At 46.4% G+C, this 24,066-nt stretch overlaps 1 protein-coding gene across 1 annotated transcript in view; it reads left to right on the top strand.

The window, feature by feature from the left end:
- Positions 1-4,003, top strand: part of MYBBP1A (MYB binding protein 1a) — a 647,917-nt gene extending 643,914 nt beyond the window's left edge. The window contains exons 26-27 of the mRNA XM_069226890.1: positions 903-1,027; positions 2,085-4,003. Coding sequence (XP_069082991.1) covers positions 903-1,027; positions 2,085-2,451 — 492 coding nt within the window. The 3' untranslated portion in view covers positions 2,452-4,003. The remainder of the gene's footprint in view (positions 1-902; positions 1,028-2,084) is intronic.
- Positions 4,004-24,066: the final 20,063 nt, after the last annotated feature.

Below are 24,066 nucleotides of genomic sequence, written 5' to 3'. Positions count from 1 at the left end.
GTGGTCAGCGTCCCTTGCGAATGAGGGCATCCCCTGGGCATCAGTTCAACAAAATGCCGGGGATAGCGAAAGTGGCATCACGGCCCCTTGAAGGTGTAAGAGTGGAATTATAGAAAGTGTACATGACTTTGAGATCTGTTTACTTAATGTTTACTCCTGGTAAAACCTAATTAATGCCCATGGAATCTCCGTAGCCCCTCCAGGGTCCCATTGTTGAACAGCCTACAGCTGCCGATGGGAGTGGAGGTGACGACTACACATCACCACAGCGCTGGGCGTGATTGGATGTGGTGGGAAGGGCCCATAGATACTTTAGCAAGAGGAGCACACATGGCGAATGGCTGCCCTCCTCATCAAAGTTTGGTTAGGCATCGCCCCTGGACCTTACTGGTGAGGAGAGGGTCCCCACTCAGGCCCCCGTTAAAAGTCAGCAGTGTACCCACACATCTTCAGAGCAAGAGATGTGTGGCAGCACAGCAGAAGTGCTGCAGTGTGGTGCCCTGCTGTGTTGTGTATCAGGAGGAACAAGGAGTTGCACCTCTACCCAGCGCTCATGAGCTGTGTGCTCTGTGAGTAGCCTGGCCTCAGGAACATGTTGTAGTTTTAAGCTCACAAAAGTCGTATCTGGCCGGTTTTCATGTAGTAGGTATTTAAAAAAACTGCCCAAACAAAAAAGAAGTGTGATTAGCCGACTACCAGGATCTCAGTTCAGTGAGCAAGTTGCGCTTGTATTTTAGCTGTCACTCAAAAGCAGCCCTGTGGTGGAAGTGTCCACCCCTTTGCATGTTTTGTAGCCGGTCTGCATGAAGTGAACAGATGCAGTCATGACCAGACCTTGGAGCGGATGGTTTGCGAGGCTGGTGTGTATTTGCCCTCACTTATTGCTCTTCATTACCCCTCAGGCACTGGACGTTGCCCTGGAAGAGCTGCACCCGGTGCTGCAGGTGCTGAGCCAGCACGAAGGGTTCGAGAAGTCCGTCCGCCTCGATGATACCTACTGGCACGTCATGAAGCTACTCGGATTCACGTAAGTTTCTTCTCTTGTGGCCCTGAAGCTTGGTGGGTTATGTGCTGCGCTCCCTGGCTGCTGTTTCACTGTCCCAGGCTGGGACATGGGGACCTGGAAGCAGAATAAATATTCACATGTCTCCATGCACTACACCAGAGCCAGCTGTGGTGAAGCTGGGAAGAAAGAAGGACCTGGAGAGATGGATATGGGTATAGCAGAAGAGCGCTGTTATTGCAGTTGCGGAAACACTCTAGCAATGACCAGGCATAAGCTTCCCAGCTCATTAAAATGTTCAGTGTGAGTAAGGCAAGACAGAGAAGGGCATTGGTATTTAGTACTTTTGTCGAAAATGCATAATCAACACAGCAAACATTAATTTATCTGTAATATCCTGTGTAAAGGAGCACTGCCTATTTCCCAATCATCTGAGGTAGTCCTTAGATTGGGAGAGACTGTAGATTGCTATAACCAGCATATGAAAAATAAGTTGTACATAAGGCTGTTCATTAGAACAAAATGCAGTAACCTGTTACTTCAGAGATTAGAAATGCCTTCTTCTGTCATGACAACACCCAGTTTAGCTTCTCCCCAGGATACAGTACTGATGAAAGACTGTTGAAATCAGCCATGTAGGTGGATTTCTTAAATTTCCGTTGCCACCTACTAGCTCAGAATTCTTAGTGTCTGCCTTTAAGGATGTATCTGCCTTTAAGAGACCTAAAAATCCTGGCTCTTTTGACAGCCACTGCCTCTCTCTTTACCTTTGCAGCCCAAAGCACCCCCTCCCTGTGACTTCTTTTAGTTTGTACAGTTCTGGGGAGAGTGCATTGTCAGTGAAAGTGTACAGTGGTCCTAGCCTGTGCCATCACTGGGTCACAACCCTTGCTTTCTGGGATGCCTCAAAGGGCCTTGTTCCATCTTACAAAGTGCCTGGAGAGGCTCGGTTAGTAGGAGTGGTGGGGGTTTCCATAGTGTAAAGTTAGTTCTTAACACTGATTCTATTTATGAAACAAACTCTAATCCATAACATCTTCCTAGTTGTAATGGAGTCTTGCTTGTTTTCCTTTGATTGTAGGAGACCCAAGAAAGAGAAGAAAAAGCCACCGCCCACAGATACCCCGTCCAGTGAAGGCGCACCGAAGAAAAAGAAGGGCAACCTGCCAGAAACTAAGAAACGCAAGAACCGCAAGAAGGTGGTTTCAGAGGGACAGAACGGGGTGGTCACCAAGCAGCCGAGCAAAGAAGGCGAACCTCAGGGGGCAAAGAAGAAAAAGAAGAACCGGAAGAGGAAAGCGAGTCAAAGTGCACAGGAGACTCCAGCAGAACACAGCCCATCTTCAAAGAAGGGAAAACTGAAGTCTGAGACTAACAACAGTGCAGAAACTGCAAAATCAGGCAAATCAAAGAAAAAGAAATCGAAAACAGTTCAAGTGACCGAATGAATATGGAGACCCTGTACTTAACTGAACTCGCAATGCAAATTTTTACCATCATTTGTACAGCGCCCTGAATGAAACGTGTATTTTTCCCACTGTGCAGTCCTTTGCCAGTTTTAATAAACCCAAGTGGGGGTCCCCATTAATCCAGTCGGACCCCTCGGCGTTGGTGTGAGGAGGAGGACGTGGTTGCACCCAAACCCATAGCTGGAGTCCTGCCAGGGAGCTCTAAACTCTGGATCGTTTTTGCACATAGCGAAGGCTTCTGCCAGATATTGGATCTACACTAAAAAAAATCCAAAACCACTTCTCCTCTGAAAACGAAAGGCCTTTGTATAATATATGAAAGTTCAAGAGGGACTGCAACAGTAAGGAAAATTGGCAAAACTGTTGACTTTTTCCTTTCCCTGCAGGGATTGTTGTTTCAGCCAAGCTTCTTACTTGCGAATTTGTGGTCGTGTGAAACAGACAAATATAGTGTTCCTAAGAGTGTAATTACCTCCGGTTTCTTACAAGTATATTCTTTTTTCTACCACATTTTCCTTTTAATAACGAAAATTAGTTATTTTTGTGAGTTTATATTTGGAAGTTCTTTGTACCAGAAGAAGAATGTCAAGTTAAGTTACCGCTGTCCTTTTTTTTTTTTAAATCCGATCCCTGAAATTTGATAGATTTTCTTCTATCTGCATAGAGTGTATGACGGAAACTGACGCCGATGTAATTGCATCATGCAAATACCCACGTGCTGAGAGACAAAGACCGAAAAATAGTGATAAAGTGTTCAAGTCTGTGGGTTTAGTATTCCTGAAATTCTCTGTTTTCCATGGATTTCTAGGAATACTCCTCTAGCAGACGGTTTGTAGGAAAATGTACAGTTGAATACGTTTATATCATTTTGTCTCCACCTGGGGGATGTTTTTCTCGGTGAAGAAAGCCCTTCTCTCTCTCTCTCTGCCTGGAAATATGAGGATGTTCAGACATTTCCTCGCCTTGAAAATACACTTAATCCAACCTTTTATCCAACCTTTTATCCAATTTTTTATGGAGTAGTTTTATACAGTTTAAGACTAACCTTACTCAAGCATTCAAAAAAGTGTCCCAAAAAGAGCTCTGTGGTTCTAGGTTGCTGGTGAAGGAGCAGCCCTTTCAGGGTTGAGGGGTAGCATCCTTTTTCAGAAAAACCTTCAGAATTTTAGGAACTTGGTTAACCCCTGCGGCCATGACGAATGGTAAATTACTTTTCCCTACTCCAGCAATCTAGCCTTTTTTAGGGATTAGAAATTTGAGGGAGGTGGTACTGGCATTGCTCATTGAAGATCTCCTCGAATTCTCCTAGCCTTATTACAGTAGTTCAAAGCCAATGGAATATTTCTTTAATCATATTTTCCTTCAATCTGCATTGAATATGTAAAGGGTTTTATGCCTGTTATAAAATGAAATGGTAAGATTATATGCAGTGATTATTATTATTTTTTTTGCAGCATATGCTTGCAAAAAAACAAGCAATTGCTATGCAATAGGTCTTAGATTTTCTTGAATTAAAGTTGAGTTAGAGCTATTGGCATTGTAAATTTATAACTGGACTTTTCTTGCCACATAAATTGGCCAACCCTGCCTCATAATTTTGTCTTTCCCTGCCATATAATTCCAGTGGCCCAGGATTTAACTAAAACACTTCCATTTACCTTCTTCCTCTATCTTAAAACACATACAATCTCATATAAACCTTTATCAAAAATAACCGTTTGGCATTAGAGTGTAAAGCTCAAAACGCCATAACAAGAATATCATTTGGGACGGATTGGAGGAGTCTGGAGTGATGATGGAGAGGACAAGTGGCGTTGTCATGGGCCCCGGAATAAGAAAGGAAAATGGTTGACTGCAATTTTGGTAGGGAATACTGCAGTAATTAGAGTTGAGTGATGTCAATATGTCTCTGTACCCCGGCACCACTGCACCTGTTGCTCCATTGATAACTAGGTCTCAGGGAGAAAGTGGATGGGGCACAAAAAAGAGAAGCGAAAGGGATACAGCAGACAAAAAGAAAAAAGAGAAGGTGTTGCAAATAAAACAAAGCAGGGAAAGAGGAGAAAATGAAACACAACTAAGAGAAGATATAAAGCAAACGTGTGAGACAAAAGAAAAAAAGGAAGGACGCGAGCGAAAGATAAAAAAGAAAAAATAATGAAAGAAGTGTGAAAAGTAAAACGACCAACAGAGGAAAAATAAAAGATGGTGAAACAAGCAGCAAAAGAACCAGGGCATGTATGTACTGACACATTTCCCACAGACACAGAATGGGAAACCACTTTGACACTTCAGGTCCCAACAATTAACAGATGGGAAAAAGAGGGATTTATAGTAAAACGTGAATTGACAGATAAAGATAAGAAAAACACCAGAGAAAGGAAGAAAGAAAGATTTTTTTTTAAAGTGAAAGGACGCATACTGAGTCAAAGGAAAGAGCAAATAAAAAAGACAAAGAAAAATGAAGGGAAGAGAAATAAATAGTGAAAGAATGAACGCCTGTTGAAGAAAAAAGAGAGGAAAGAAATAAACCAAGTTTTTTCGAGTTTGAAAGAGGAGGTAGCAAAAGGGAGAGGGAAATTTAAAAAATAAAAGGAGGGGAGGAGTAGAAATAAACATTTGAAAGAAAGAGCAAAACTGTTAACATGTGGATTTTAAGAGGTGGAAAGACAAAAGTAGGGGAGAAAGAAAACATTGAGAGTAAACAGAGTAAAGGAAAGAACAGAGTAAGATAGGTGAAAGACCCTCCCAAATAAAGATGGCAGCTAAGAATATATTTAATTGGCTCCCCCACATCCTCAAACAGAAGTCAGTGTGTGGAACAGCAGGGGGCACTGCGGAACAGCAGGAGGTGCATTAGCAGAATTGTATGTAAACTCCAGTACAGCAATATTGGAGCACTTAATTTCAGAATTGGGGGTATAGACAGAGATGTGTCCCGGCCCAGTGCTGGAATAAAAGAAAGGCAGCGGGTGAGGAATTAGAAACGGAGCGCCATGTAATTCCGGATTTGGAATAATGGGGCGCTGCAGGTTAGGGTTGAGGTGCACTGACAAAGTTGTATGTTTGCTGCAGCACTGGAATAGTAACGGGCACACAAGGTCAGAAGTGAGGTATGTTAATGGAGCTATGTGTGGAACCTAGAATAGGCGTGCCAGTGTTGCTGAGTGTTAGCCTGGAGGTGCCCTGGTGAAGCTGCGAGTGGGGCCCATTATGGGAGTGGCATTGCCTCTGAACCACAGAAATGAGGAGTCCTGAAGGGTGCGTGAGAGCCTTAGTACTGAGAAGAAATGTGCACTGAATGTTGAAATTTATGGATTCTGGCTGAGCTGTGGTGGTTCCCATCAACAGTGGTGTTGGATGTTTGACTTGCGATGCACTGGCTGAGCTGTGTTTTGGTCCAGTATTGGCTTGGCAGTGGGACTGAATATTAGAATGGAGCTGTATGTGAGCGGTGTCTCAGGTTAGGAAAGGAAGTGACTCCGCCAGGGTAGAACTGAGGTGCACTGAAGTAACTGTGCTCGAGGTCCCAATACTGGAGCATCAGAGTGTACTGACTGCAAGAACTGAGGTGCTCTGGCAGACAGCGTGTGTTGTGTTCCTGGCACTGGCACAGCTGAGGGCGTGGAGTGTGTGAACTGTGATGCAGTGATGGAGCTGCACCCGAGGTCCCGGTACTGGAGCAGCAGAGTGTACTGACTGCAAGAACTTAGGTGCTCTGGCAGACGGTGTGTGTGGGGTTGCTGGCACAGTTGAGGGCTTGGAGTGTGTGAACTGCGGTGCACTGATGGAGCTGCGCCCATGGTCCCAGTACTGGAGCAGCAGTGTGTACTGACTGCAAGAACTGAGGTGCTCTGGCAAGACAGCGTGTGTGGTGGGGTTCCTAGCACTGGCACGGCTGAGGGCATGGAGTGTGTGAACTGCGATGCACTGATGGAGCTGCGCCCGAGGTCCCAGTACTGGAGCAGCAGAGTGTACTGACTGCAAGAACTGAGGTGCTCTGGCAGACGGTGTGTGTGTGTGGGGTTGCTGGCACAGCTGACAGCTTGGAGTGTGTGAACTGCGGTGCACTGATGGAGCTGCGCCCAAGGTCCCAGTACTGGAGCAGCAGTGTGTACTGACTGCAAGAACTGAGGTGCTCTGGCAGACAGCGTGTGTGGTGGGGTTCCTGGCACTGGCCCGGCTGAGGGCATGGAGTGTGTGAACTGCTGTGACTGATGGAACAGCACTCAAGGTTCCATTATCCCAGTACTGGAACAGCAGAGTGTACTGACTGCAAGAACTTTGGTTCTCTAGCAGATAGTGTGTGTGGGGTTACTGGCACGGATGAGGGATTGGAGTGTGTGAACTGTGGTGCACTGATGGAACTGTGCCCAAGGTCCCAGTGTTGGAGCATCGAAGTGTACGGACTGCAAGAACTGAGGTGCTCTGGCAAACAGCATGTGTGGGTTTCCTGGAACTGGTACGGCTGAGGGCTTGGAGTGTGTGAACTGAGGTGCACTGATGGAGCTGCGAGCGGGATCCCAGTATGGGCAGAAGTGGGCACTGCCTATAAGGGTTGCGGAGCCCTGGTAGAGCTGGGTGCCTAGGCTTTACAATTGATCCTCTGACCTTTGCTCTCAATACACAGGAAGGCACACTTGGTAAAGAAAATCCAAGCCAAGGAAGGGCCAGAGGCAGGCAAATGAGAGAGTTAGAGAGGGTGCAGAGAGCCCACAAAGACCAAATGTGACCAAGATAACAGCCTGATTTATAGCCTTGTTTACAGCAAAGCTCAAATGAAAAATGCTCTGCAAATGAAAAGGGAAGCGTCCCTGAACAGAAGCAGGAAAAAAAGTAAAAAAATAAATAAAATAAAAAAGTCCCCTGCAGACCAGATAAACAGGACAAAGTGTAATTATACAGCATAGTTCGTCCCTGCTCCCACACAGAAGAAGGCGGGACAAAGAGGCATGAGTGACAAAGTAGCAAGCAAGGATTTTTAAATGGCACTGAAATTAACAAATGAAATAGCTGGACGCCCACAGAAGAAGTGTACTTAAAAATATACAAGAGGTCGTACGCTTACGCTCGACCTAAAAAGGAAACAAAATTGATGTAGTTTCCAAAAGAAGGCCAGCCTGTTGTCTTTACCAGTGCTTGTTAGCTTGCGAGACTGGTAGAGACTACATTTCTTTACGTCTGAAGTAAATTTTAAAGTGGAGCTGATTTTCGTCTTGTTCGGCAACTGATTTGGAGCTGCCTGTCTGAAGAGCTAATGTGGCCAGTTTTTGCATACGTTTCCCTGTGCTTCCCGCAACTAATTTGAAAGTGGCAGAATAAATAGGGATGTCCAGTGATTCAGATATCTCTCAGGTCTCCAAAAAGATTCTGGTTTCCTTACCATTTGAAGGTTGCCAACAACTCCCCCAGCCCTCAGATTCTTGCATCAAAAGTGGTTGACATCATGTTTGTCAAAGGATCTCATTCTCGAAGCCTGTCCTTGATTGTTTTGAGTAGGACCGTCCTGCTTCCTGATATGCAGTATGTAAATGATTCCATCATCTGCTGAGACTAGCTCATGGATGTAAAGCACATCTCTCTGCTGTATGTCTGAAGAAAGGAGTGGCACGTCAGCTCTGACTTGTCTGCTGTGATCATGTGCTTATGCACTGGAGGATATGAAGCTTTCCCTAGCTTCCTAATGGTTGCGTCTGTGATAGAAGGGTAAGTACGCCTTGTCCATGAGGTTGTAGATCTAGAAGATGTACCAAAGGTAGATGTGGAAGAAGACAAAAAAGATCCTGCGGGTGTGAGGAAAGAGAGGTGGCTCACTCAGGTAATTGAGTAGGATGGAAATGGTGCTAGCTGTCAGTGTTTTAGGTTATTTGGTCGTGAAAAAGGTCGACTAAGGGAGCGCAGCATGAGCAATACAGGCTGCTTTACCATTTAGCACACCAGGATCATGCGAGGTACCTCACCTTGTCTGTTTACATATCTTAGGCAAAAAAAAAAATTTAGTAATACCCTTCTTTTAGTTTTGAAAGTAATGCTACGGAGATTAAAGTGGAATGTGAATAAAATATCAGAGACTTCTAGTTGCAGATTCTTTACCGTAGGATTTCCTCCAGATGTTAGTCTGGATCTGGAAATTTTTCTCTAACAGTACACCTGCGCGCCATTAGGTGGTGTCTTATCGATGTCGAGTCCGGCGCCAGCATCGTGTTCGGCGGATATGATGTTGCGTGTCCCATATAGGTGCCACCCCGGCACGCTGACACCAGTTCTTTTGTTTCAGCATCGGCCTACACGCAGATCCAAAGAAGAGTTACCCCGACAATCACTTTTTGACTTGACTTTTTGAATTTTGTCAAAGCTTTTTTGACATTCTGGTGTGCGTCAAGATGTCATCACGGAAGACCAGATTCAAACCATGCGACTCCTGTCACTGGATTAAGTCAGTGACTGATCTGCACCTCGTATGTCTTTGGTGCGTGACCACGACCCGAAGTCTTGCTCCCAGTGCCGGGCCAGGAACCTGAAGGCTTTGGGGGGAGCACTTCCTAAAGCTACTTGTGGTCTGGCGCTCAGCTCTGCATCCCTCCCGTTCTCGGTCAAGGTCCCAAGACCACTCGCGGAGCCCACACTCTTTGTCGTCCAACTTGAAATCTTCAGGACGTTCAGGTAAGCACAAGAAGAAGTCCGAGAAGAGCAAGCGTTCTTCGACTTCACCCCATTGGTCAGATGGTGTGACGCTGGAAAAGGACTGTTGTCGCGGCAGAGGCCCCCTCTGGTTCTGCGCCAGCAGCTTCGGCCTCAGCTCTGAATGGCACCCAGGGTCCGTTTCCAGATCCGCACAGGTGTTGATCATGCCACCGTGACCTTCTCTGACAGCAGTGGAGATATTGAGGCTCTCAATGCCGCACAGACCCGCGGTCAGCATAGATCCCATACTCAATCCCAACTCCGACACGGAGCCGGACCTGCATTGCTCAATGCCGATTCAGATGGGGACCTTGCTTCCCAGGTTGGATCTTGATCCTTATTCTTACGGGTACTGTGAGAGTATGGAGGGGTCTCTGGACACTTTAGAATACCAGCTTGATGACCCTGTGATGGAACCGGGCACAGGACCTGGGTGAAACCAGGTGTCTGGACACTTTCCTTGACACTGGAATGCTATCTCCCCCTACCGTGGCTATGGAGGAGAGAGCATCTTATTCAGTGGCGGTGAGGAAAGCAGCTGAGGTCCTGGGCCTCAAGCTGCCTTCGGTGGCCGTGAGCACCAACTTTCTGACTGAAGTGCTTCAGCCTGGGGCTTCTTCTTCAGAACCACTTTTGGCCTTTAATGCAGCCCTCACTGATGTCCTGCTGGGGACTTGGTCCAAACCCAGCATTGTGACACCTGTTGATGGGACATTCGCCTGGTGCCTAATGACCCAGTGTTCCTGACCCAACACCCCACCCTCTGAGAGCTTGGTTATCCAGGCTTCTATATCCCTAGGTGCATTTCCTTCCGCACCCCAGATATGGAATCCAAAAGACTGGATCAGCTTGAGAAGATGTTTTCTTCCTTCAGCATGGCATTGAGATCCGTGAACACCACATGCCTTTTGGGCCGGTACTCCCAAACTTTGTGGGACCCGGTTGCGCAGGTGCTGCCACAGGTCTCGGCGGAGGCCGGGCCAATCTCAATTTGTTGCTGACAGCAGAGACGCACCGAAATTCACAATAAGACGTGGTCACTAGTTAGATCGGTTGCATCGACAGTGGCCTTGAGGTGCCATGCATGGTTGAGGACGTCTGGCTTTTTGGGGGGAGTCCAAGCCGCACTCATGGACATGCCCTTTGATGGCATTCATCTCTTTGGCAGCAAAGCAGATTTGTCGCCCGAGCGCTTTAAGAAGTCCCGGTCTACGGCTCAGTTGTGGGCCTCACAGCTTCCTGTCACCCCCACCCTTCAGTCTGCTTTTCGCCCCTTTTCATGGCTACAAAATTGGCTCCAACCACGCTTCTTTCCCTACAGTCTCCAGCATGCTGCCCAGCCTCTGCGTGGCTGGGGAGGTGGGATTCAATGTGCTCGTAGATCGGGGGGGGGTCAGTCTGCCTACTCCAACACCCCTTACGCTGCAGCCTCTAAACCTTCCTAATCTGGCATTTCCCCATCAGGGAGCAGTTGGAGATAGGATTCGCCATCACCTCCCCCACTGGGCATCCATTACGTCGGACAGGTGAGTTTTGCAAATAGTTTAAAGGGGCTACTCCTTCCCCTTTGACACTGCCCCTCCATCCATGCCACCTTGTTACGATCAGATGACGGAGGCTCACCTCGCACTTCTCCACAAGGAGGTTATGGCTCTCTTGGCCAAGGGAGCCATATAGAGGGTCAGTGTGCCAGAAGTAGGTCATGGTTGTTATTCCCTCTACTTTCCGGTGCTCAAAAAGGACAAGGGCCTCTACTTATCCTAGACCTCTGGTCCCTCAATCTCTTCCTCAATTAAGGAGAAGTTCAGAATGCTCATTCTGGCGCTCAGGTTCTATCAGCCCTGGACCCAGGAGACTGGATGGTAGCGTTGGACTTGCAGCATGCATTTTCCCTTATTACCGTGCTGCCTGCCCACAGACATTACGTGCGTTTCACAGTAGGCCACAAGCATTTTCAGGTTACTGTGCTGCCCTTTGGCCTCACCAGCGCCCCTTGGGTGTTCACGAAAGTGATGGCGGTGGTTGTAGGTCATTGCACATGTCAGGAGTCTCAGTCTTCCCCTACCTCGACAACTGGCTGTTGAAGGCAGGCTTGCCCCAAGTTGTCATCTCCCACCTCGAGACTACGGCGGACCTCCTGCATTCGTTGGGGTTCACTATAAATGTGCCAGAATCACACCTGACTCCCTCTCAGATGCTCCTTTTCATCAGAGCTGTTCTGGACACAGTGCAGTTTCAAACCTATCCTCCCGAGCTGCGAGTCCAGGATATTCAGGCTATGATATCAATATTTCAACCTCTATCTTTGATTTCAGTGAGAATGACTCTGAAGCTGCTGGGCTTCCTGCATCCTGCTGGAGACACATGGCAGATGGCATATGTCGGTTCTGCAGTGAGACCTGAAGTTTCCTTGGGCACAGCATCAGGGGAATCTCTTCAACATTGCCCAGATCCCAAAGGGAAGTGCGCAAGATCTGCATTGGTGACTTTTGAACTGGGATTTGATTGGGTCAGAGGCAGATCCCTCTCCCAACTAGATCTGACAGTTGTGACAGATGCGTCTCTCATGGGATGGGCATTCACATTGGAGAGGCTTTGGTCAGAGGCTTCTGGTCTCCGACGGAGTCTGGCCTCCCTCTCAATCTTTTGGAGCTCAGGGCGAACAGGCCAGCCTTGAAAGCATTCTTTCCCCCTTTCCATATGAAGGTGGTGTAGGTATTCACTGACAACACCACTGCCATTTGGTACTGCAACAAGCAGGGTGGCTTGGATTCATGGACCCTTTGTCAGGAGGTTCTGGGCCTCTGGCCATGGCTGGAACATCAGGACATATCCCTGGTGGTTCAACATCTGGCAGGCCCTTTGAACAAATTCAGCTATTAGTGCCTAGTTGATCACGAATGCCGTCTCCATCTGGAGGTGGCGCATGGTCTCTTTCAGCAGTGGGGAGAGCCTTGTTTAGATCTGTTCACCTGTGCAGAGAACGCGCAATGTCAGCTATTTTGTGCATTGGAGTTTCCAAGGCGGTACTCGCTCTGCGATGCTTTTCGCCTCAAGCGGAACTCAGGCCTCCTTTCCTCCAACACCACTTCTGGCCAGAGTTCTCAAGAAGATTAAGAACGACCGGACCCAAGTAATTCTTGTGACTCCAGACTGGGCACAAAGAGTCTGGGATCCCAAGCTCTTAAGCATGGCCCTCAATCCTCCAGTCAGACTGCCTCTTTGAGATGAGCAGTTGCAGCAGTAGGGGACCGTTATCCTCCTGAACCTGTCCATTCTCTGCCTTCTTGCATCGAGATTTAGCGGTGGCAGTTGACAACTTGGACCTTCTGTCCGAAGTCTGTAAGGTTATCTTGGTAGCCAGGTGTTCCTCCACCAAAACGGTGTACGTCGTCGTTTGAACACATTTATGGCACTGTGTACAGAAAAGTCTGTTGACCCCCTCTCTGCCCCTCTTTTAGAGGTCCTCTTGTTTGTTCTTTTTCTAGCCCAGCAGGTCTCTGCTTTGGGCACCCTCAAGGCTTACTTGTCTGCCATCTCTGCTTTCCTGTGATTACCTGACCAACCCCCCTTTTAAAAAAAAAAATCTATTGTTGGTAGATTCCTGAGGGGTCTTACCCATATGTTTCCTCCTTCACCGTCCATAGGGCCCCAATGGGATTTTAACGTAGTTCATATTTTTCTGATGTGTGCTTCTTTCGAACCATTTTAAAAGTGTCCACTTAGGCTTCCTACTCTAAAAACAGCCTTCTTTACTGCCATCACTTCTGCCCGCAGGGTGAGTGAGCTGCCAGCCCTTTCATCAAAGCCACTCTTCATTTCCATTCATCCTGACAAGGTGGTGCTTCTTACCAGGGCTTTTTTTTTTTTTTTTAAACCAAAAGTGGTCACACCCTTTCATGTAGGCCAATCCCTCAGCTTGCCTACTTTTTATGCACAGACACATCCTTCTAAGGTAGAGGAGAGTCTCCTCCGCATGGACCTAAAAAGAGCGTTGGCGTTCTATCTTGATCATACCAAAGACTTCCGGGTGGATGATCAACTCTTTGTGGGTTATGTGAGTGCGAAGAAAGGTCGGGCAGTGCAGAATAGGACCATTTCCATATGGGTTGTTCTTTGCATTAAAATGTGCTACGCATTGGCTAAGAAGCAACCCCCGGAGAGTTTGTGTGCCCACTCCATCAGAGCAACATCTGCAACCACTGCGTTCGCATGCAGAGTTCCAGCCCTGGACATCTGCCAGGCAGCAACGTGGGTGTCATTGCACACATTCACCAAACAAGGTCCAAAGGGATGGGTACATTGCTTGTTCAGTCCTGCAGGACTTCCTAGTATAATCTTGGTTTGCGGACTCATCTCCGGGGATGGTATTGCATGGGTATCTATTCTAAGGTCAGGAATTCGCAACTAGAAGTCTCTATCAAATGACAAATTATCTGGTAGAGACAATGTCTAGTTGCAGATTGCTTACCGATCACCTGTCCTTGACCATGTTTAATCCTGGTGTAGCCTCTAATACTGCTAAGGTGTTTAGACTGTTTGCATATGCTGTATCTTACTGAAAGTTAATGTAAAGTAGGAGGTCCCAAAGATAAGGTTTTACTACCTTGCAGGCTCCCCAGCATTTGATATTTCACACACCCATTGAACTCAGACAGGAGTAAACATGCCAAGTTGCAATTTGTTTGCAGCTAAGTTAGATCGGAAAACCTTGTTTTGTCAGTTTTCCCTTTTTATGTAAATACATTATAACCTGTGACAATCATGACTAACTATACCAATTATCAATGGCGGATGCTTTGATGACATGTGGGTGTTCTCCCCAGGCAATTCTAGAACTGCTAATCCTGGGTGATTAATTTCTGTGAAGTTTGTCAGTGTGGCGGTTCCCTGTAATTATCTTTTTATCTCATTCAGTCTGACTATTTCCTACTTGCTCCAATTGTCACTGCCACACACAAATAACTCTCTGGTTTGACTCACTTATGACTCATCACAGTACAAATGATATTGACTCTTGTTTTTAGTCATTATTATATATATATATATATATATATATATATATATATATATATATATATATATATATATATATATGTTTTTCTTTTTTCACTAAAAAAAAAAAAAAACAGCTTACAGGGACGTTATAGTTAGGTAGATGTTTTACCCACACAACTACTACAACTATAACTACTTACTGGCTGTTAGCAATAGGATATATATGTAAATAAAACCTACTGCCAGAAACATGGACCTAACTGTAACTACCTATTGACGAATGCCAGTAGGGGATATATATATATATATATATATATATATATATATATATATATATATATATATGGGTTTGTTCAATGGCATGTATAGCTGCAGATACTCATGCTGTGCATTATCCTGCCATCTAGTGTTGGGCTCGTAGTGTTACAAGTTGTTTTTCTTCGAAGAAGTGTTTTCGAGTCACAAGATCGAGTGACTCCTCCTCTTAGGTTCCATTGCAACATGGGCATCGACTCCATTGTTAGGTTGTTTTCTTTCCGCCGTCTGGCTCGGACGTGTTTCCTCTCGCTCCAAGATTTCGATTCGGAAAACTCTGTAAAACTCTCTTTTCGTCGGTATTGTCGTGATCGGGTTTATATCTTCCATCCCGACCGCAATACCGTCGGGAAAACAACTTTGTTCGCCCTTCGGGGTGCGTGCGCACCCAACTCGGGCCTATTCAGGCCGACCGCGTGGAAGCCTCATGGATCGGACTCCATTCCGATTCGGTCCTCGGTGCCACGCAAAATACCCGTATACAGACCAGCATCTGGTTTGCAACCTTTGCCTTTCCCCGGATCATAGGGAAGAAAATTGTGAGGCCTGTTGATCCTTTCGATCGAAAAAGACTCTTCGAGACAGGAGGGCACGAAGACTCAAATGGCGTCGAGAAGCAGTAAACATCTCGACATAGAGGAAGAAGAACTGATGCAAACAGCGGTCTCAGTTCGAGATTTTGAATCCAAACAGGAATCAGAAGAAGACAGACAGGTCACGGCAGGACAACACATGAGTACGCCTGCCCCTGTACCCTCACAAAAGAAAAAACACAAGGCCTTGGGCACCCCACTGCGGGAAGGCCATGGCTCGGCCTGAAAAATGGCTAGCGGTGACCAACTTACCAGTTCAGCACCAAAAAAGGCCATGCCTCCGAAAACATCTGAAGCAGCAAAAAGCTCTGTGTCCGATTCCAGTAAAAACCATTTCTCGGAGTTGAAAATTAGAAAACCACTTTCAGAGATGAAACCTTTGTCCGCATAACCTTTTTCAATCCCAAAAAAGCATGCTTCGGAGCCGAAAAGGCCAGCTCATACAGAGCAACATGGACTTTCAAAAAGACTTAAAGAAAGCCACAAAACCTCTGAAGAGCAATTTGAAGTACAACCAGTACTTGAAGTTATGGATGAAAGGCAGTCCAGAATCCACATCCATAAGGAAACTGGGAGAATTCAAACAGCACCTCCTTTGAAAACAAAAAGGAAGCTAGCCTTTCTGGAGGAATTGGATACTACACAGCCTCCAGGAAAAGTGCCAAAGCAGGAGGAGAAACCTCCACCTCCTCAATCTTCCCCTCCTCATTCTCCACACCTACCTACCTCTCCTCCTTCTAGTCCTACACCAGTGCAGTCATCCACTCACTCTTATGACTCACAACAAGACAATGGGGATCCATGGGACCTTTATGATCCAGATCCCATTCCTAGTAATGATCCAGACAGCTATCCCTCTAAACCATCACCACCTGAGGATAGCAATTTCTACAACCAAGTTATAGCTAGGGCTGCAGCATATCATGGTGTCACCATGCATACAGACCCCCTAGAAGAGGATTTCTTATTTAACACCCTATCTTCAACACACTCTAAATATCAATGTCTTCCTTTCCCATGCCCCCAGGCATGGTAAAACACGCAGATCAGATATTTAGTGAACCTGTGAAGGCACTTATAATAACACCCAGGATAGAGAAAAAATATAAACCTGCACCCTCCGACCCTGATTACATCACCCATCAGGAACCTCCACATTCTGTGGTAGTTAGCGCTGCCAGGAAAAGAGCAGTCAGTCATCAGGAGATGCGCCCCCACCTGATAGAGAGCAGGAAATTCGATGCTGCAGGGAAAAGAGTTGCATCCCAGGCAGCAAATCAGTGGAGGATAGCCAACTCACAAGCACTATTAGCTCGCTATGACAGAGCCCATTGGGACGAGATGCAAGACATAATCCAGCATCTCCCCAAAGAACACCAAAAAAAGGGGCATAACAAGTAGTAGAAGAAGGGCAAGCCATTACTAACAATCAGATACGATCTGCCCCAGATGCAGCAGATACCGCTGCTAGAAGTGTCAGTACTGCAATCACAATATGCAGGCATGCATGGCTCAGATCTTCTGGATTCAAACCAGAAATACAGCAGGCTGTGTTAAATATGCCATTCGATAAAAAACATCTTTTTGGGCCAGAAGTTGACACAGCCATAGAAAAATTAAGAAAGGATTCTGACACAGCAAAAGCAATGGGCGCACTCTAATCTGCACCATACAGGGGGTCCTTTAGAAAACCTCAGTTTTGAGGTGGGTTCAGACCACAGACAGCTGAGGCATCCACAACACAAGCAAAGCCAACCTACCAACCGCAATACCAATGGGGTGGTTTTAGGGGCACATATAGAAGACAGTACCCCAGAAATAGAGGAAAATTTAAGGCCTCTAAGCAACCTCCACAGCACCCAAAACAGTGACTTCTCTCATTCCCTTCCGCTCCACACCTCTCCTGTGGGGGGAAGACTACAACAGTTCCACACAAATTGGCAAAATACTACCACAGACAATTGGGTGCTATCAATTATCTGCAATGGCTGTTGCCTAGAATTGATGCACACTCCTCCAAATATCCCACCAAGGTCACACAAACTATCCACAGAACACATCAGTCTGTTGCAAGAAGAGGTCCAATCTCCACTATTCAAACAAGCAATAAAATTGGTGCCACAATCTCAAATAGGGGCATGTGTTTACTCATATTTTCTAATTCCCCAAAAAATGGCACCCTCAGGCCACTATTAGACCTCAGGACCCTCAATCTTTACATCTTGTCAGAATATTTTCACATGATAACTTTAGGGATGTGATCCCACTACTACAAAAACAAGATTTCATGACCGCATTAGACCTCAAAGATGCGTATTTCCATATACCCATCCATCCTGCACACAGAAAATATCTCAGGTTTGTCATACAAGGAAAGCACTACCAGTTCAAAGTGTTGCCCTTTGGAATAACAACAGCTCCAGGGGTATTCACAAAGTGCTTAGCGGTAGTCGCAGCCTACCTAAGACAACATATACATGTCTTTCCATATCTAGGCGATTGGCTAATAAAATCAAACAGTCATACGCAATGCCAAAACCATACACATTATGTAATACAAACCTTGAACACACTAGGGTTCTCAATAAACCACCAAAAATCACACCTGCAACCAGCACAAATACGACCGTATTTGGGTGCAATACTAAATACTCAGCAAGCTCTAGCATGTCCAAATACGCAAAGGATACAAGCTTTCCAAAATATAATCACACAAATACAGGCAAATCAATGATACACTGTCAGATTTGTCATGAAAATTTTAGGAATGATGGCATCATGTATTGCAATTGTTCCACACGCAAGACTAAACATGCGGCCCTTAAAACAGTGCCTTGCACAACAATGGTCACAGGCACACGGTCAGCTTCAAGATATAGTGTTAATAGACCGCCAAACATGCATGTCCCTTCAGTGGTAGAATTCCACAAATCTAAGCAAAGGGCGGCCATTTCAAGACCCTGCGCCCCAGACCATAATTACAACAGATGAATCAATGATTGGTTGGGGAGCTCACCTAAACAATCACAACATTCAAGGGTAATGGGATGTCAAACACAAACAGTTACACATAAACCACTTGGAGTTATTAGCTGTCTTTCTAGCACTCAAAGCTTTTCAACCTCTTCTCACACAGAAGAATGTTCTTATCAAAACAGACAACATGACAACCATGTATTATCTAAACAAACAGGGAGGGACAAGTTCATCCCAGCTCTCCCTTCTAGCCCAGAAAATTTGGAAATGGACAATTCCCAACTAAATTCATCTGTTAGCACAATACATTCCAGGAATAGACAATCAATTGACTGATATCCTCAGCAGAAATCACCAACAAACACACAAATGGGAGATTCATCCTCAAGTACTTCAAAAACACTTTTAAAAGTGGGGAGCACCAAACATAGATCTGTTTGCAACAAGCGAAAACACAAAATGCCAAAACTTCGCATCTAGACACCCACATCCCCTATCCAAGGGCAATGCTCTGTGGCAGTGGTTCCTAATCTTTTTACTTCTGTGGATCCCTGCTTTATCATTACTGGAACCCGGGGACCCCCACTTAATCATTATTGGAATCTAGGGACCCCCTACTGAGTCATTACTGAAAGCAAGGGACCTAATCTGTTATTATTTAATTTTCTAAACAGTTGCGGACTCCCTGAGGTGGCTTCGCCCCGGACCACAGGTTGGGAACCACTGCTCTATGGATCAGTTGGTCAGGGATATTTGCATACGCTTTTCTCCCTCTCCCACTCCTTCCGTTTCTAGTCAACAAGTCGCGTCAAACTTCACTCAACATGGTACTCAAGCACCAACATGGGCACGTCAACCGTGGTACACAACATTATTAGATCTGTCAATAGTACCACACTCCAAACTCCCAACCAGACCGGATCTGTGGACACAAAACAGAGGTCGGATCAGACATCCAAATCCCAAAATACTCAATCTGGCAATTTGGCTCCTGAGTTCATAGAGTTTGGATATTTACAGCTCCCATCAGAATGTATGGAAGTTATTAAGCAAGCAAGAAAAGCCACTGCTAGACAGTGCTATGCAAACAAATGGAAAAAGGTTTGTATATTACTGTCAATCCAAAAATATTGACCCTCTTACAGCGTCAACACAAGACACTTTGTTATTTACTTCATTTACAAAAAGCAAATTCAGCATTTTCTTCAATAAAAATTAATCTTACTGCAATTTCAGCATATTTACAAAATAGACAACATAGCTCTTTATTTCGAGTTCCTGTCATTAAAGCCTTCATGGTAGGTTTAAAATGCATCATTCCACCCAGAACACCACCAGTTCCTTCTTGGAATTTACATATAATTCTTGCACGACTTATGGGACCACCATTTGAGCCTATGCACTCGTGCCAAATTCAATTTCTAACATGGAAGGTTGCCTTCCTAGTGGCAATTACTTCTTTAAGAAGAGTAAGTGAAATCCAAGCCTTTACTCTTGAGGAACCGTTCTTCCAAGTACACAAGCATAAAGTTGTAATAGGAACAAACCCAAATTTGTTACCAAAAGTATTATCACCATTTCATATAAATCAAACAGTGGAACTGCCAGTGTTCTTCCCACAGCCAGATTCTGTGAGAGAAAGAGCTCTACATACATTAGACATCAAAAGAACTTTAATGTACTAGATAGAACTAAACCATTTAGAAAGACTAAACAACTATTTGTCGCCTTCCAAAAACCTCATACAGGCAATTCCATATAAAACCTCATACAGGCAATTCCATATCAAAACAAGGTTTAGCAAGATGGATTGTAAGATGCATTCAAACATGCTATATTAAGGCTAAAAGACAACTCTTAGTTACTCCTAAAGCACATTCTACAAGGAAAGAAGGTGCAGCAATGGCTTTTTTTTTTTTTTTTTTTTTAGGAAATATACCAATGGCTGAAATATGTAAAGCAGCCACATGGTCAACACCACATACATTCACTAAACACTACTGTATAGACGTATTATCACGACAGCAAGCCACAGTAGGCCGAGCTGTACTGAGAACATTATTTCAAACAACTTCAACTCCTACAGGCTAACCACCTCTCTTTTATCGGAGGACAAACTGCATTGTAGTCTATGCACAGCATGTGTTTCTGCAGATACACATGCCATTGAGCGGAAAATGTCTCTTACCCAGTGTACATCTGTTCGTGGCATGTTCCGCTGCAGATTCACATGCACCCTCCCACCTCCCCGGAAGCCTGTAGTCGTTTAAGTTACAAACATTTTTACATATGTATATGTATTTACATTAGCATGGACATCGCTTATTTTTTACCTATATACTCTATCACTCCTTCCTGTACCCTCTGCGGGAAAACAATCTAAGAATGGATTCGATGCCCATGTGCAATGGAAGCAAAGAGGAGGAGTCACTCGATCTTGTGACTCAAACAGTTCTTCGAAGAAAAACAACTTGTAACACTCCTAGCCCAACACTAGATGGCAGGATAATGCACAGCATGTGAAACTGCAGTGGAATATGCCATGAACAGATGTACACTGGGAAGTGACATTTCCATTTATACATATATATATATATATATATATATATGTTCGATGGCATGTGTAGCTGCAGATACACATGCTGTGCATTATCCTGCCATCTAGTGTTGGGCTCGGAGTGTTACAAGTTGTTTTTCTTCGAAGAAGTCTTTTCGAGTCACGAGACCGAGGGACTCCTCCCTTTCGGCTCCATTGCGCATGGGCGTCGACTCCATCTTAGACAGTTTTTTTTCCGCCATCGGGTTCGGAAGTGTTCCTCTTCGCTCCATGTTTCGGTTCGGAAAAGTTAGTTAACAGTCGAAAAATTCGACGGTATTGTTTGCGTTCGGGATCGGGTTAGTGATAGCACATCAATACCGAAGAAAAGAAAAGCTCCTGTAGCCCTTCGGGGCTTCCACTCCTCGGCGGGGCCTGGTCGGCCAGACCGCGTGCGTCTTCAAAGCTCATGGAACGGACCCCATTCCGCTTCTGCCCAAAATGCAGCGGTAAGTATTCTTATACAGACCAACATTTGGTCTGTAATCTGTGTTTGTCCCCCCGAACACAAAGAGGATACGTGCGAGGCCTGTCGGGCATTTCGGTCGAAAAAGACGCTGCGGGACCGGAGAGCTCGAAGACTTCAAATGGCGTCGACACCGGCCGGACAACCTGACGTCGAAGAAGAGGAGACATTCTCCATTCCAGATTCAGACTCGGACGAGCCCGAGAGTGAGCAGCCGACGAGGCAACAAACCGTGAGTAAACCAGCCCCGGCAAAAACTCACTCGAAAATCATGAAAGCCAAGGGGACGCCACCGCCGACAGGCCATGGCTTTACCCGAAAGCACGGTGACCAAGCATCGGCACCGAAAAAGGCTTCACAGCAGCCGAAGATATCCGACTCCGGTCGAGATACCAGCTCCGAATATACTGGGCACTGAGATACCGGCTCCGACCAGATCCGGCACCGAGAAAACGGTACCCCGAAAGCCAAAAAGGTTTCTTCGGAGCCGAAAAAGACTACAGAAAAAGTTTCGGTGCCGAAACACCCAGCGTCGGAGCAGAAACAAAGCTCCTGTACGGATGAACAGGGCCTTTCCTCACAATTACAAGGCCACAGGTTTGAACAAGAACTGGGGATGGGAGAGCCAGACCATACACAGAGGAGGCTCCATAAACAGAAGGACACGGGGAAAATAAGTACACTTCCCCCCCCATTAAGATGAAGCGGAAGCTCGCATTCCATGAGGCGGAAATGCAGCCAAAAGCAAAAGTGGCTGAAGAAAAAACACCACCGTTTTCTCCACAGCTATCGCCACCGGCTTCACCACATCTGTCCCCAATAGCAACACCACCAATGGTGCAGTCACCAACGCACACAGGGATGAACCAAGATGACCCAGATGCATGGGATCTGTACGATGCACCAGTCTCTGATAATAGTCCGGATTGCTACCCGGCAAGGCCATCACCACCAGAAGACAGTACTGCTTACATGCAGGTGGTTTGCAGGGCGGCTACTTTTCATAACGTAGCATTGCATTCAGAACCTATAGAAGATGACTTCTTGTTCAATACCCTGTCATCAACACATAACCAATGCCAAAGTTTGCCAATGTTACCAGGCATGTTAAAACATGCCAAACAGGTGTTTCTGATGGATACAACTACCTGTGGATTCCTCACCTTATGAATTCGATCCTTGCGCCAGCATCGACGGAAAGTCGTCTTCCTAGCTGTCTACGTCGACGAGGACGTCATAATGGCACGGCTCCACGTGACTCCGTCTGACGTCAACGTGCCAATAAGAGGTCCTTATCGGCGTACTGATGTCAGTTTTCCTTTTTTCCGTGCTTCGACGCCAACGGTTTTTCTTCCTGGCCCGTTGGCAACTAATGATTTTTTGGAGGTTACAATGTCGCCTCCGAAGAAGTCCGGTTTCAAGCCGTGTGGAGAATGCGGGTGTCGGATGTCAGTGACCGACCCCCACTCGGACTGTATTTGGTGCCTCAGTTCCGAACATGATGTGGAAGGTTGCTCTTCGTGTCAGAGCATGAATCCAAAAGCTCTGAAGGAGCGCAAGGCAAAGCTCTTCTGAGCCAAAGCAAAGAAGAAGGGCCATAAAAAGGATTCCTCCCATGCTTCTCCCAAAAAGTATAAGAAGCGGCGTCATCATGACTCTCGGCGCCGTTCGGAGCGGAGCCGATCGAGGTCGAGGTCTCGTTCTCCACGACGCCAGAAGACATGGGAGATGAGTCCTACTGTCACGCCTCGACGAGAGAGTCCGGAGTTGTCACCGGCGCCTTCAGTTTTTGAGTTCGCTCAATGTAGCCCTCACTTTTCGCCGGCGCCGAGGGATCCTGATGTTCAGCAGACATCTGCACAGCAGTACCCGGCTTTCCCGACTCCAGGGACGGATCCGGTCACATTTTTTAATGCAATGTATGCTGTCTTTCAATCCATGGCCCCTGCTGGAGCACCGGCGGGTCCCACGGGGCCATTGGCATTCAATTTGGGCTCACCGGCGTCATACAGGGCTGCTCCATTCATGCCCTTCTGCCCTACAGAGACTGGTGGTTCAGCGCCTAGGGTCTCCCCTGGCAGGAGTCCTCCACCTGTGACTGTGGACCCGCCTGCACGTCCACTGACTCCTTCTCCGTGCCATCCGGCGTCGTCGTTGTCTCCATCCAGACCGACCGGCTCCATCACCTTCCGGCAAATCGACTTCGAGAAGATCATCTGCCGACGTCGTGTCGGTGCCGGATGAGCCTAGGAGCCTTCCTGGCCCTGTTTGGGGTTCGAGATCGTCAGCGTCAATGGATTCTTTGTCGACGCCGGCCCTGGAAACACATCTTAGATCTCGGAGGAAGGCTTTGAGACTTCTGGAGGAGGAGGAATACAGACTGCTTGAGGAAGGCGAGATCGAGCCTTCTGATGACTTCCAGGGTCTTGCCACTGCAAGTGGTTTGGATACTTCCCCGGAGTGGAACATTGCGTCTCCGGGGGAGTTTACTGAAGAGGCCGCTTCCTTCCACGCAGTGGTGAGAAAGGCAGCTGAGTATCTGGATTTGCCTTTGTCTGTGGCAGAAGTAAAAACGAACCTGCTCACAGAGGTGCTTCATCCCTCTTCGTCCAGTGCGGACCCTTTGCTGCCTTTCAATGAGGCTTTGACTGAGCCTATTTTGGACCTGTGGAAAAAGCGAGTGACATCTCCTGCTGTGAACAGAGCAGAGGAGACATAGAAGTGCCCCAGGAGATCCGTTTTTTCTGTCTCGTCACCTGACTCTGGAGAGCTTGGTAGTTCAGACGTCATGTCCTGCGAAGACTGCCACTGGAACATTTCCTGGAGTTCCGACTGATAGGGAATCCAAGAGGATGGAGCAGTCTTCAAAGAAGATTTTTTCATCTTGCAGCATGGCCCTTAAAGCTACCAATTCCAAGTGTGTGCTAGGCAGATACATTCATGCCCTAATGGACTCTGCTAAGGAG

Source organism: Pleurodeles waltl, chromosome 3_2 (genome assembly GCF_031143425.1).
Source record: "Pleurodeles waltl isolate 20211129_DDA chromosome 3_2, aPleWal1.hap1.20221129, whole genome shotgun sequence".
Taxonomy (NCBI): domain Eukaryota; kingdom Metazoa; phylum Chordata; class Amphibia; order Caudata; family Salamandridae; genus Pleurodeles; species Pleurodeles waltl.
This window is presented reverse-complemented; position numbering and strand designations above follow the sequence as displayed.